At 43.9% G+C, this 15,000-nt stretch overlaps 2 protein-coding genes across 2 annotated transcripts in view; one reads left to right on the top strand and one right to left on the bottom strand.

The window, feature by feature from the left end:
• Window positions 1–1,290: 1,290 nt before the first annotated feature.
• Window positions 1,291–8,140, top strand: stard5 (StAR related lipid transfer domain containing 5; the record flags this gene model as incomplete). Its single annotated transcript, XM_084436960.1, has 6 exons — window positions 1,291–1,380; window positions 2,514–2,563; window positions 3,292–3,424; window positions 4,989–5,106; window positions 7,621–7,714; window positions 7,990–8,140. 6 exons carry the CDS (start codon window positions 1,291–1,293, stop codon window positions 8,138–8,140), a joined length of 636 nt encoding a protein of 211 aa, XP_084293086.1.
• A 2,581-nt stretch (window positions 8,141–10,721) lies between these two features.
• The window catches only part of il16 (interleukin 16), a gene marked incomplete at its 5' end in the record, with an annotated part of 27,285 nt that continues 23,006 nt past the window's right edge, over window positions 10,722–15,000 (bottom strand). Inside the window, one exon of the mRNA XM_084437455.1 lies at window positions 10,722–11,006. Within this exon, the coding sequence (XP_084293581.1) occupies window positions 10,840–11,006 (167 nt within the window). The 3' untranslated portion in view covers window positions 10,722–10,839. The remainder of the gene's footprint in view (window positions 11,007–15,000) is intronic.

Below are 15,000 nucleotides of genomic sequence, written 5' to 3'. Positions count from 1 at the left end.
GATTTTTATTTTTAGGGGATAAATAAAGATGTAAAGCACAATGAATGCAAAGGAGGCTTTGTAAGTGGATTGCGCGTTGGGAAAGTGTTGTAGCCTACTGTACTCTCTGTGCATGTATCCAGCTGATTTTTTTTCCTTTCCAAAATGCTTACATAGTCATGCATCCTGTAGGCTAATTATATAACAATGTTGAATAAATGCATTCCAAAGGTGCTTCGTTTGAATTGTAGTATTTTAAAGTCAAACAAGACGTTCGAATCCACCCACTGAAATTTTGCTGCGGAGTGTTGACAATTCAGTCAAGGTCAAGGTCAAGGTCAACTTTATTTATAAAGCACGTTTAAAATCAACCGAAGTTGCACCAAAGTGCTGTACAATATATAAAATAAAATAAAACAAAAAACAGAATAAAGTGCACATAATCACAGAACAATAAAAGGACAGGACACAAAACAACAAGGGATGTAGGGATGTACTGTAGGCTATCAGGCCTCAAAAGCCAGTGAAAACAAGTGTCAGATATCAGGCTAGTCATATCTTTCACAAATTATTTAATTAAATTATTTGTCAAGTTTGTTTGTTATGGAAATAACGAGCAACTATAACTTTGTCAGGAGCTTTTTTTCCGAGTAGGACACATTGGGGCCGCCACTCAACGTCAGTGCAACACCGCGTAAACAGGAAATGAGGTCTCATTTCTTAACGCATCCCTTTGACATTCTACTTAATATGCACATTCCATAATGTGAATAAGCACAATTTAACATGACCGCCACTCAAGGTCAATCCAACGCACTTGTGAGTCTAGAGCTCCCTGCTGACTCAATCAAATGTGTGTATATGTCCAGAGAAGTCTTACTTCACCACCTAAAGGGACGTGCATAGGGCAGGCAATGAAATGTGTGTCCAGAACTATCAAAAGAACAGCTGTATAATACGCCCATCAGCCATAAACCAGGCCGGACCTGGCCTGTTTGAAGTCCATCCCAAACTGCAGTTCCCAGCATGCATTTCAGTACGGTCGGATGTCAACGAGGAAACGTCTTTTTCCGAATAAAAATTTCATTTCATTGACAGTGGAAATAGCTAACTTACCGTTAGAGTTTTTTTGCTCAGTTGATATGATACGCAATCTACACACGAGTGCTTAAGTCAGAGCTGATAACTGCACAGATCACTGCACAAGACATTGAATCACACACATAGTTAGATAGCTAGCCACTAGCTCACTGGAAGCTACTGCAGCCGGCTAGCTCTCCATCATTTTATGCACATAGAGCTGTGGCCATCATGGACTACCAACACACAGCCAACACAGTAGCAGACTGCCTTTACAGCTACGCCAAGGACGAGTCTGGATGGAAAGTCTGCAAGAAATCGGTGTGGAAAGCAATAACTTGCAAGTTCAAAGCTATAATCTATGCTAGCCTGTGCTAGCTTTAGTCTGGCTCCATTTCATTTGCTGGAATTCAATTGTCAATTTGCACTAAAAAAACATGCATGAATATGGTTGTTTCTGATACCGTAGCTGCATTATTCTAGTGACTCAAGTGAGCCAATTTTCCTCACGCGTTTCTATGTACTGGACTAGAATTGAGCACTTTTCATTGGCTTTAAAGCTGTAGGATGCTGTTCCATGTAAACCAGGCTAACGTTAGTACTACCTAGTGGTCAACATTATGGCCACCTAGTTAGCCAACGTTATACCACGACTGACTTGTGTATGGTGACATGCTTTTCTCTGTAGTTGCTTTCTTTGTAGACGCTGATGCTTTTCTGTGAAGGTATCTGTAGTTTAGCCATCGCAACTGTGTCACCGTAAAGGGCGTGACAAGTGGCCCGGGGGGACAAGTGGCCCGGGGGGACAAGTGGCCCGGGGGGGCCCCGTAGCTCGGGAGGTAACTAGAGCAGCTGGCCAGGGATCAGAAGGTCCCCGGTTCGAGCCCAGCTCCCGCCTCCCGGCAGCGAAGTCGAACTGTCCTTGAGCATAAAAGTGCTCTAGGGTGGCATCTCTCTCATCACCAGGACCTTTCTGTGTGGAGTTTGCATGTTCTCCCCATGCTCAACCAGCTTCCCTCCACATAGAACATAGTATGAAAAACATGCAGAAGAACAGATGCTCTTTGGTCCTGTCCCTGACCAGGACCTGGACTGAGCACTTGGACTTGGTCCCCGGGCGCCACTGACGAGGCTGCCCACTGCTCCTGGCTGCCCCTGGAGGAGGACGGCTTGGATAGGAGAAATGCAGAGAACAAAATTCGGCGACTACTTCAGTGTGTGTGTGTGTGAGTGTGTGAGTGTGTGTGTGTGTGTGTGTGTGTGTGTGTCGCCGTCCATTGCACGTGTGGTGTGTGTCACTGCATGACGAGGAATAAACGCCTCGGAAAAGTCAGCATGTTTGTTTAAGTAAAGCAGCGTTCCAATTTTCCTAGTGATGACATCAAACCCGTCATCAGAAACGTCAGACAGCCGAACTGGGATTTGTATGTTTTGACTCCGTGTGTTCATTTTAGAATGACGTCATCGTATCCTGGCGGCCCTCGACGGAGTTCCCTGGGAATGTGTAAGAGTCACAGTAGAGCTGTCCCTCCCTCCCTCCCTCCCTCCCTCCCTCCCTGTACAGCAACATGGCCTGTGTTATGGCCTAGGTAATACAGACAGACAGACAGACAGACAGACAGACAGACAGACAGACAGACAGATAGATAGATTTGATAGATAGACAGACAGACAGACAGACAGACAGACAGACAGACAGACAGACAGACAGATAGATAGATGGACAGACAGACAGACAGACAGACAGACAGACAGACAGACAGACAGACAGACAGACAGACAGACAGATAGATAGATAGATAGATAGATAGATAGACAGACAGACTTTATTTCAGACAGATAGGTCCATATCAGTACACAAATAAAGAAATACAATAACAACACAGAGATATACTCATTGCAATTCAGAGTCCACAGTGATTAAAACACAGCCTACAGACTTGTTTTCCCACTGTTTTACCGGCGACCCTATTGGTTGAACTCATTCCTCAATTTAAATACAGCCCACCCTATTGGTTGAACTCACTCCTCAGTTTAAATACCGCCCACCCTGGCCATCGAACCGCCGACAGGGCGCCTCGTCAGCATCATATTACTGATAAACCGAATGGCCGGGACGTGGGCTGGTTGTCGTTGCTAGTGTCCCGTCTCGTTAGAGTCTAGAGGTCTAACCCTCAGCCCTCCACCATCTTGCCCTGTCTGCACCCCTGACCGAGCTGTCCTCTCTGGCAGGTACAAGGGGGAGGGCGTTCTGAACGGCAGTCCAGAGAAGGTGTGGGAGTGTCTGAAACCAGTGCCCAACGGGCTGAGAGTGAAGTGGGACAACAACGTGAAGAAGTTTGAACTCCTGGAGCAGGTCACAGAGGTATGTCTCAAACCAGGTCAGAGGTATGTCTCAAACCAGGTCAGAGGTGTGTCTCTAACCAGGTCAGAGATGTGTCTCTAACCAGGTCAGAGGTGTGTCTCTAACCAGGTCAGAGGTGTGTCTCTAACCAGGTCAGAGGTATGTCTCAAACCAGGTCAGAGGTATGTCTTAAACCAGGTCAGAGGTATGTCTCAAACCAGGTCAGAGGTGTGTCTCTAACCAGGTCAGAGGTATGTCTCAAACCAGGTCAGAGGTGTGTCTCTAACCAGGTCAGAGATGTGTCTCTAACCAGGTCAGAGGTGTGTCTTAAACCAGGTCAGAGGTGTGTCTCAAACCAGGTCAGAGGTGTGTCTTAAACCAGGTCAGAGGTGTGTCTCAAACCAGGTCAGAGGTGTGTCTCAAACCAGGTCAGAGGTATGTCTTAAACCAGGTCAGAGGTGTGTCTCTAACCAGGTCAGAGGTATGTCTTAAACCAGGTCAGAGGTGTGTCTCTAACCAGGTCAGAGGTATGTCTCAAACCAGGTCAGAGGTGTGTCTCTAACCAGGTCAGAGGTGTGTCTCTTACCAGGTCAGAGGTGTGTCTCTAACCAGGTCAGAGGTGTGTCTCTAACCAGGTCAGAGGTGCGTCTCTAACCAGGTCAGAGGTGCGTCTCAAACCAGGTCAGAGGTGTGTCTTAAACCAGGTCAGAGGTGTCTCTAACCAGGTCAGAGGTATGTCTCAAACCAGGTCAGAGGTGTGTCTCTAACCAGGTCAGAGGTGCGTCTCAAACCAGGTCAGAGGTGTGTCTCTAACCAGGTCAGAGGTGTGTCTTAAACCAGGTCAGAGGTGTGTCTCAAACCAGGTCAGAGGTGTGTCTCTAACCAGGTCAGAGGTATGTCTTAAACCAGGTCAGAGGTGTGTCTCTAACCAGGTCAGAGGTATGTCTTAAACCAGGTCAGAGGTGTGTCTTAAACCAGGTCAGAGGTGTGTCTCTTACCAGGTCAGAGGTGTGTCTCTAACCAGGTCAGAGGTGTGTCTCTAACCAGGTCAGAGGTGTGTCTCAAACCAGGTCAGAGGTGTGTCTCTAACCAGGTCAGAGGTGTGTCTTAAACCAGGTCAGAGGTGTCTCAAACCAGGTCAGAGGTGTGTCTCTAACCAGGTCAGAGGTATGTCTCAAACCAGGTCAGAGGTATGTCTTAAACCAGGTCAGAGGTGTGTCTCTAAACCAGGTCAGAGGTGTGTCTCTAACCACTGTGTATCAACACAAGATATCCGTCGGTCAGTTTGTCTTTTCATTTCTCATCACCATAAATGATCTTCCATTGATCATATCACTTGTCTTCTATTTCATCAAGGTATGTTCTTCATCCCTGACGTTCTTGCTGTGCAGTTCTCTTCCTCTGTGAGCGCGCACACACACACACACACAATCTAGCCTTAATTATCATCTGTGTTGTTAAGCACCCCATACAACCATGTCACAACACACTCCGACCAATGACAGTGAAGTGGAGACCACACGCAGATCTCTGATTGGTGCTCTGTGCTCAGTTCGGCGTGTCTGTCCTGTCTCGTCTCTCACAGGACATCACCGTCTGCCGGACAGTCACCCCATCAGCAGCTATGGGCATCATAGCCCCGCGAGACTTCGTAGACGTTATATTAGTCAAGCAATACGAAGATGGCACCATTTCATCCAACGGTGCGTTGACCTTTTGTACTGTATTGCAACTTTATGATATTTCCTTTATGACATTTCCTTTATTACTTCACAGTTAAAGATGGAAGATGCTTCAGCTTAAATGAGTAGTTTGGTACTTTGCACTCTTGAGATGTTAGTGGTACAGATCCTTTGTTTACTAAGCTGTAGGGCTGGGAGTCCGAACTTCGGGATTCGAATATAATTCGAATATTGACAGAAATACTGGTATTCGAACGAATATTAGGCAGCCCTTAATATTCGAACCTGTAAGTTTTGTAAATGTGTTGGCTAGCAAACGTTGCTTTTGATTCAGATTCAGAGGGTTTTTCACGCCTGGTGAAGTTGCAATCGCGAGCTCATTAGCAAGGCTATTGGACCTGTAGGAGGTGACGTTAGTTAGCACTTAGTTAGCAGAACAATGGCCTCGCCAACGCCCACAATCACGCTGGAGGAGATCGAAATCTATACCCCTAGACTGGGTTGCACCAGTTTGTCTAAACCCAAGCATTTAGTCACGCCTAAACACTGACTAAACTCTTAGTTGCTACTAGTTAGTCGCATATTAGTTGGTATCTTATTTCGGTTGCACCACGGCAATTTAGGCGTTGTCTTAACTAGTAACTACTAACTAGTTACTAAAAAATAGTCGTTGTATGACTGTGACGGCAGGATCCAAATAGCCAATCGGCAAGTAAAAATGTAAACAAGGAGGTTGATCGCCCTTACCCAGCCCTTACCAAGGAGCTTGGGCCGTGTCCGAATGTCCATATACTATATAGTACATACTGCAACTCGCCTACTACATACGATTTAGTACATACCTGTACTACTCCACGAAAACATGTTTAGTATGCGAGATAAATGTAGCATGCTTCACGAGTCATCCAGTGAAAGCGACGGGCTCCGGCTCGCATATGCGATTCATGTTAAACTTACAACAATATTGAGCTAGCCAGGCATTTGAGTTGGTCATCCAACACAGGCTCGATCCTCACCTTTCTGTATAATCCCAACTGTGAAATGGATGTGATAATAGTCCACAAAATATTCTTCCTTTGCCTCGTTTAGCACCAGCTGCAACACTCTCCTCCAAATTCATTATCTCCGTTAGCAGGGCTAACGTTGCACTCGGTAGCTTGTGCTTATTATTATTGGGGTTGGTGCTTGTGCAGTGGAGGGGTTCTTTTGGGGGAGTTAGCCGTTGGATTGTTATGCTTAAATTATCCTAGCCAGCTAGTTCCCAAGCTTGTTTGATAACCTTTGATTCAGACATACCGTAGGCTGCCTGGTACAGTCCACTGACCAGTTGCTGGTTAACTATGAGGATCCCAGCCGACCGTTGCTTCCCCCCAACCCGCAACGGAGGGTTATCAACTCGGCTGGGACTCCCCCTCTCATCGCTAACCAGCAACTGAGCCAATTGAGCTAAAGGTGGTTAGCTAGCTCGATCGTGAAATTACTCAAACTTATTAAATATGACACCAATAAGCACACCGGTGCCAATAGTTAGCTTAATCTTGATATAACTAAGACATCTGCTAAAAAAAATAATTTTTCCACCGACAGATTTAGCTACAATGTTTCAGCCCACCTCCGTCCTAATAGCAGAGTTGAAGACGCTACTTCCTCGCACTAGTCATCACTTACACCACCTCCCAGGGTGGTGTACATATTTAGTTGTAGGAACTAGTCGTGAGTGGTGCAACCCATTTAAATTTAGTAGTGACCAAATCTCGAGTTAGTCACCACTTAGGTTATAGGCCTAGTCACCACTTAGTAATGACTTGGTGCAACCGGCTCCTGGTTGACGAGGGTTGTTGAGTCTTACATACTGCAGCCAGATAGCCCATAATGGCAAGTTCTGATTTAGCCTAGGCTACATGTTTGATTAATGGGATATACATCCTACTACCTTTATTTATCTTTTATTTGTCTTTCAGTACCTAGCCTGACTGGCTTATTTTTATTTATTTTTGTCAAACAGTGAAAACCTACTGTTCAAGCCAGGGTCTGACATAAATTAAAAGAACGGTTGTTGACAAAGACTTGTATTTGCTTCTGAAAACATCATTGCTTATCGATATTGCCTATGATACAATGCCCACTAGTGGACAGAATGTGCACAACTTTATTTTAATACCTAGGTAGGTCTTTCTGTAAGAATTTAATGGTAAAAATATTATTAATAATAATTCGAATATATTCGAATATTATTATTAATAAATAAACGAACTTCGAATATGATTTTGGGGCAAAAGTCCCAGCCCTACTAAGCTGTGACATGAACAATGAGCAATGATAACTCAAGAGGGAAAAGTCTCTCAAAATACGTATGTGGAGTGATGTATATGATTGTAAATAACCTTATAACAGTGCTTATGATGCTAAAATCCCAAACTACTCCTTTAAGCTGACCGTGTGTGTACGTGCGTGTGTGTGCGTGTGTGCGTGCGTGTGTGCGCGTGTGTGTGTGTGCGTGCGTGTGTGTGTGTGTGTTGTCTCTGTCCTGTGCAGCCACCCACGTGGGCCACCCTAGCTGCCCACCCCAGTCAGGCTACGTGAGGGGCTTGAACCATCCGTGCGGCTGCATGTGTGTGCCCATATCTGGGTGAGTACACTGCCGTCTGCCCCCCCCCCCCCCCCCCCCCCAAAACACACACACACCAGCTGGGGTGCGGTCAGAGGGGAGCTATACGCACTATCCGACACAGAGAAGCATTTTAGAAAACTACATTTTCACAGGCAGCTTTTTGGACCCCAGAGGGGATGTGTCACAATGACACACTTTCCCCACAGGAGGGCAGCAGGGAGCTGAATGCAGTGGCGTCCAGTCGTCTCGTTCACCACCCATTCAACACGCATATCTTCCTGATTTCCCCCCAGGGAACCAAACAAGACCCAGCTGTTCAGCTTCTTCCAGACGGACCTGGGCGGTTTCCTCCCGCGCTCCGTGGTCGACTCGTTCTTCCCCTCCAGCATGGCTGAGTTCTACAGTAACCTGGCCAAGGTCGTCAAGTCCCTCAAAGAACATTGATACCAGCCTGCAGGGGACCAGCACTGCCTAACTATGTTCTCTACAATCAAAACTTTAAAACGCCTGTATGTAGATTTTGAGGAAATATGCATATTATCTATGTAAGGGATAAACATGGGATCGATCCTAGCTCTGATGTCACAGGTGAAGTCAGTAAGTTCATCTCTCCTATGACATCACAATGGCACAATGTGTCAGAAATCTCCACCAAAAACACAGATGTACGTAGGTGTATACCAGCGGGCGCTCTGGCGTTCCTCTTAGTTGGCCTGCCGTGCAAATGGAAAACAAACACACAGATCGCACCCAAAGATCGAGCGCTGACATTTGCTAAACTCTACTTCTAAAAAAAATAAGTAGATCTCTTTACATTGACATTCCTGTTTTGTGATGCGTTTAACTGGCCCAGGTCCAGACCTTAGACTCCGCCCACTCCACCAAGTTGACTGACTCTGGTCTGGCATCCTGCATCCTGACAATATTTTTTTTTTTTACAAAATTGATTGGTCCAATGAGCGCCCCGGGGTAACTAATGATTAGCCAATCACTGCCACCGGCGGGACTAGCTAGATCTAGGCGGACATGTCGGTCTGTAGTGACTGGTTAGGGAAAATTGAATCCCCCTCGCCCGCGGAAATCAGTTAGAGTGGAGGCCAGGTCAGACTGAAGGTGGAGATCGAGTGTAACGACTTGACCATTCTATATCCAGCAAGACCTTCCCCCCTTTTCCCCACGAAAATAATGAAAATGGATTCCCATCTTTATTTTGTATATACTAAACACTAGAGTGTTCCTCCCCTCTCTTTTGTACTGCTACTGTTGAATCCAGCCCATTCCTCCCCCACTCCCTGCGTCGCGTTCAACCTGAGCACAGTAGCATGCACGTTGCATGGACTCAGACTCTCCCTACTGGAATCACACTCCAGGGTTGGGGAAATGTTTCATACCTCATATATTTCCTTTATATAGTACTTGAAATGGTTGTGGGAGTGCTCTGTCTCCACGTCCCTTCAACCAAGGACTCCTGCCTCATTCAGTGTGTAAACAGAGTTAAGCACAGTCTTTTTCAGTCGGGGGGGGGGGGGGGGCAAACGGCAATATTTTCCACAAACCGCTTCGTCTAGTGAGGAACAGACGTCAACTGGCTGCATGTCCAGGCGCTTTTCAGCTCACTGGGGTCAGTGACCGGGACAGCAGCAGGACTGCCGAATCCTTCGCCCTGCGGCTCTGTAAGGAGCGCTGTTCTAGTGCTGGACTGAGACTGGCCATGCGGTGTTGCTGTTCACTCTCAGTACTGTAACGTCACCACTCGCCTCCCGCATGCCTGCTGTCTCCACCTCACTTATATGTCGAACGAGCCATATATAGTACGGATGACATGTTCTCAAATATTAAGTTTCCGTTTGAATTCAAAGACTACCTTTCAACTGTCCTTATCCTGAGAGGATAACTTAACGATAATGAACCTTATTCAGCTCATCCTCAAGTCCCGTTTGCTTGCTTTTGAGTCACTGCCTCCTGTTCATGTGAAATTATGGCATCGTTTGATATGTGTATTGTACTCTTAACTAGAACCTAAGCATCAAACGTACGTGTTACTGTCTAAAATCTGATTATTGTCTTCGGTATATTGTTTTACAATTACTTGATCATGCATTTTGTAAAGTGTGTTTAAGGGTACCTGTTGAATGCGATTTGTCCTCCTGATAGAAAGCAAATGCTGCTACTGTATGAACAATGACCTGATTATTATTGTTTAGCGGTGAGTGGATCAAACACTGTTGTCTGTTTACGTTGTACTGTATTGAACTGTATCCAATAGGTTTTGTATTTCACCAGCATCATCAATAAAATGACTGACAGTTACATTCACCAATGGGGGTACGCTTGTCTTCCTCCATGAACACAGTAGTATCATGTAAGTATGATGTGGGCTTTGTTGACCCATGCTGAAAGTTAATGGCACACAGGCACAAATTAAAGTTTATTCAATTTATTTGATCATAATTTATCCAGACAGATTACTCCTCTAGGCATATTAAACTTTTTAAATATGGATTTCAAGCTGAGTATGAAATGCTTAATCCCACATGGATATTAGGATGTGCGCCCCATACATGTGTTTGACTAGTACCTGGTTAATTGTTGTCATTAAATTCCATGACAACTCAAGCACACAAAGTTGGACCTGTTTTAGTTGACCTGTATTAGTCTCAATATACAGTACATACAAAATATATAATAAGGATTTGATTGTCTTTTGCATGAATTCAAGTACCTTCTTAAATACTATAACCTACTATATCAGTAACCATAAACGCTTTTTGGACAACATGTATGACAATATTATTGTACACAGTCCTGGATAATAGCAATAGGAAATGATAGTTTGTGGCTTTTGCTGCTAGTTCTCCCAGTATCAAACTGGCCCCTGATTCTTCAACTGGGAATGTGAGACAGGCAGGTCTGTGATAGCAGAGCCCCTGGAAACTACACTGAACAACAATGATGTGATCAAGTACCCATGATCCAGGTGGGCGGCGTCCATCTTTGGTGTTTGGTCTGTCTCAGCTCATTGGAGACGGTGGGTCAGTCAGTCCAGAGGAGGTCAGCCTGAGCTGGGCATTTGATTTAGGTTAGTTTCAGACGGTGGTCTGGGTGTGTTTCTGGTTTCTGTCCCTCCTGGGCCTCCGTCCTCCTCAGTCTGACTCCTCCCTCTTCCTCCTGATGACTGCTGTGATTGGTCCTTCGGGCAGGGCCTTGATGATGCTCCAGGCGTCGAAGCGGGTCATGTCCAGCAGGGAGGTGTTCTGGACCTGCAGCAGCTCGTCCCCAGAGTGCAGACCGCTCTGCTCCGCAGCACCACCTGGTGGCAGAGACCAGAACACACGCTGTACTGCTACGATCACACACACACACACACACACACACACACACACACACACGCTGTACTGCTACAATCACACACTGTACTGCTACAATCACACCCACTGTACTGCTACAATCACACACGGTGTACTGCTACAATCAAACACGCTGTAGGCCTACTGCTACAATCACACACGCTGTACTGCTACAATCACACTGTACTGCTACAATCACACACTGTACTGCTACAATCACACACACTGTACTGCTACAATCACACACACTGTACTGCTACAATCACACATGCTGTACTGCTACAATCACACACGGTGTACTGCTACAATCACACACACTGTACTGCTACAAAAAAAACGCCATACATACCCCTCATGTTTTTTTTCAGGTGGAAATAATTAAATTGTTCACTGCTTGGCCTAGGAATGGACTAGAGACCCCTAGGTGGCAGATCTATGATCAGAATTGCTTGGCCTATTTACCTGTGAATGTTCATGCAGATTGTAGATAAAAATAAATTTGGTCTGAAAGAAAAAAGCCATACATACCCCTTATGTTTTTTTTCAGGTGGACATAATTAAATTGTTCACTGCTCGGCCTAGTAATGGACTAGACACACCTAGGTGGCAGATCTATGATCAGAATTGCTTGGCCTACATACCTGTGAATGTTCATGAGGATTGTAGATAAAAATAAATCTGGTCTGAAAAAAAACAAAAGCCATACATACCACTTATGTTTTTTTTCAGGTGGAAATAATTAAATTGTTCACTGCTTGGCCTAGGAATGGACTAGAGACCCCTGGGTGACAGATCTATGATCAGAATTGCTTGGCCTATAAACCTGTGAATGTTCATGACGATTGTAGATAAAAATAAATTTGGTCTGAAAAAAAAAAGCCATACATACCCCTTATGTTTTTTTTCAGGTGGACATAATTAAATTGTTCACTGCTCAGCCTAGGAATGGACTAGACACACCTGGGTGGCAGATCTATGATCAGAATTGCTTGTACTACATACCTGTGAATGTTCATGAAGATTGTAGATAAAAATAAATTTGGTCTGAAAAAAAAAGCCATACATACCCCTTATGTTTCTTTTCAGGCGGAAATAATAAAATTGTTCACTGCTTGGCCTAGGAATGGACTAGAGACCCCTAGGTGGCAGATCTATGATCAGAATTGCTTGGCCTATTTACCTGTGAATGTTCATGCAGATTGTAGATAAAAATAAATTTGGTCTGAAAGAAAAAAGCCATACATACCCCTTATGTTTTTTTTCAGGTGGAAATAATAAAATTGTTCACTGCTCGGCCTAGTAATGGACTAGACACACCTGGGTGGCAGATCTATGATCAGAAATGGTTGGCCTACATACCTCTGAATGTTTATGAAGATTGTAGATAAAAATAAATTTGGTCTGAAAAAAAAAAAAGCCATACATACCCCCTCATGTTTTTTTTCAGGTGGACATAATTCAATTGTTCACTGCTCGGCCTAGTAATGGACTAGAGACCCCTGGGCGGCAGATCTATGATCAGAATTGCTTGGCCTACATACCTCTGAATGTTCATGAAGATTGTAGATAAAAATACATTTGGTCTGAAAAAAAAAAACGCCATACATACACCTTATGTTTTTTTTCAGGTGGAAATAATAAAATTGTTCACTGCTCGGCCTAGGAATGGACTAGAGACCCCTGGGTGGCAGATCTATGATCAGAAATGCTTGGCCTACATACCTCTGAATGTTCATGAAGATTGTAGATAAAAATACATTTGGTCTGAAAAAAAAAAACGCCATACATACACCTTATGTTTTTTTTCAGGTGGACATAATTAAATTGTTCACTGCTCGGCCTAGTAATGGACTAGACACACCTGGGTGGCAGATCTATGATCCGAATTGCTTGTACTACATACCTGTGAAGGTTTATGAAGATTGTAGACAAAAATAAATTTGGTCTGAAAAAAAAAAAAGCCATACATACCCCCTCATGTTTTTTTTCAGGTGGACATAATTCAATTGTTCACTGCTCGGCCTAGTAATGGACTAGAGACCCCTGGGCGGCAGATCTATGATCAGAATTGCTTGGCCTACATACCTCTGAATGTTCATGAAGATTGTAGATAAAAATACATTTGGTCTGAAAAAAAAAAACGCCATACATACACCTTATGTTTTTTTTCAGGTGGAAATAATAAAATTGTTCACTGCTCGGCCTAGGAATGGACTAGAGACCCCTGGGTGGCAGATCTATGATCAGAAATGCTTGGCCTACATACCTCTGAATGTTCATGAAGATTGTAGATAAAAATACATTTGGTCTGAAAAAAAAAAACGCCATACATACACCTTATGTTTTTTTTCAGGTGGACATAATTAAATTGTTCACTGCTCGGCCTAGTAATGGACTAGACACACCTGGGTGGCAGATCTATGATCCGAATTGCTTGTACTACATACCTGTGAAGGTTTATGAAGATTGTAGACAAAAATAAATTTGGTCTGAAAAAATAACGCAATACATACCCCTTATGTTTTTTTTCAGGTGGACATAATTAAATTGTTCACTGCTCGGCCTAGTAATGGACTAGACACACCTGGGTGGCAGATCTATGATCCGAATTGCTTGGCCTATATACCTGTGAATGTTCATGAAGATTGTAGATAAAAATAAATTTGGTCTGAAAAAATAACGCAATACATACAGTACCCCTTATGTTTTTTTTCAGGTGGAAATAATTAAATTGTTCACTGCTTGGCCTAGGAATGGACTAGAGACCCCTGGGTGGCAGATCTATGATCAGAATTGCTTGGCCTATATACCTGTGAATGTTCATGAAGATTGTAGATAAAAATAAATTTGGTCTGAAAAAAAAAGAAGCCATACATACCCCTTATGTTTTTTTTCAGGTGGACATAATTAAATTGTTCACTGCTCGGCCTAGTAATGGACTAGACACACCTGGGTGGCAGATCTATGATCCGAATTGCTTGGCCTATATACCTGTGAATGTTCATGAAGATTGTAGACAAAAAATAAATTTGGTCTGAAAAAAAAACGCCATATATACCCTTATGTTTTTTTTCAGGTGGACATAATTAAATTGTTCACTGCTCGGCCTAGTAATGGACTAGACACACCTGGGTGGCAGATCTATGATCAGAATTGCTTGGCCTACTGTGAATGTTCATGAAGATTGTAGATAAAAATAAATTTGGTCTGAAAAAGAAAAAGCCATACATACCCCTTTTGTTTTTTTTCAGGTGGACATAATTGAATTGTTCACTGCTCGGCCTAGTAATGGACTAATTAATGCTGGCCCGACGCTGGCGCAATGTTGGCACAATGCTGGCACGACGCTGGCACAATCCTTTTCAAGAGCCCCTTGTCACCCAAGGATGTGAAAAGTGCCTTCCTGCTGAGTCCTACCCCTCAACCTCAGTGCTCAATAATCCCCTTAGAATCCAATCTCATCCTGCCTCTGATTTCATCTCGTAGTCTCCGCCTTTCTCCCTCAAACTGTGTAACAGAAAGTGTTCAACATTTTCTTCCACACCACAGTCCACACATCTATCATTATCCCTCTTTCGCTGTTCCTCGTTATGAATGATAACTTTTTTAAGCTGTGCAGCTGCTTCTAAGTATGCGACACATGTCCATAGCATATCTATGGTAGATTTTGTCGACTAAAATCGTAATGATATTTAGTCAACTAAAACTAGACTAAAACTAAAACAAGTCAGATGACTAAAATATGACTAAAACTAAATGGCATTTTAGTCAAAAGACTATGACTAAAACAAAATCATAATTTGCTGTCAAAATTAACACTGCTACAATCACACATGCTGTACTGCTACAATCACACACGGTGTACTGCTACAATCACACACGCTGTACTGCTACAATCACACACGCTGTACTACTACAATCACACACGCTGTACTGCTACAATCACACACACACACA

The sequence above is a fragment of the Borostomias antarcticus genome (genome assembly GCF_949987555.1).
Source record: "Borostomias antarcticus genome assembly, chromosome: 4".
In the NCBI taxonomy this organism is placed as follows: domain Eukaryota; kingdom Metazoa; phylum Chordata; class Actinopteri; order Stomiiformes; family Stomiidae; genus Borostomias; species Borostomias antarcticus.
This window is presented reverse-complemented; position numbering and strand designations above follow the sequence as displayed.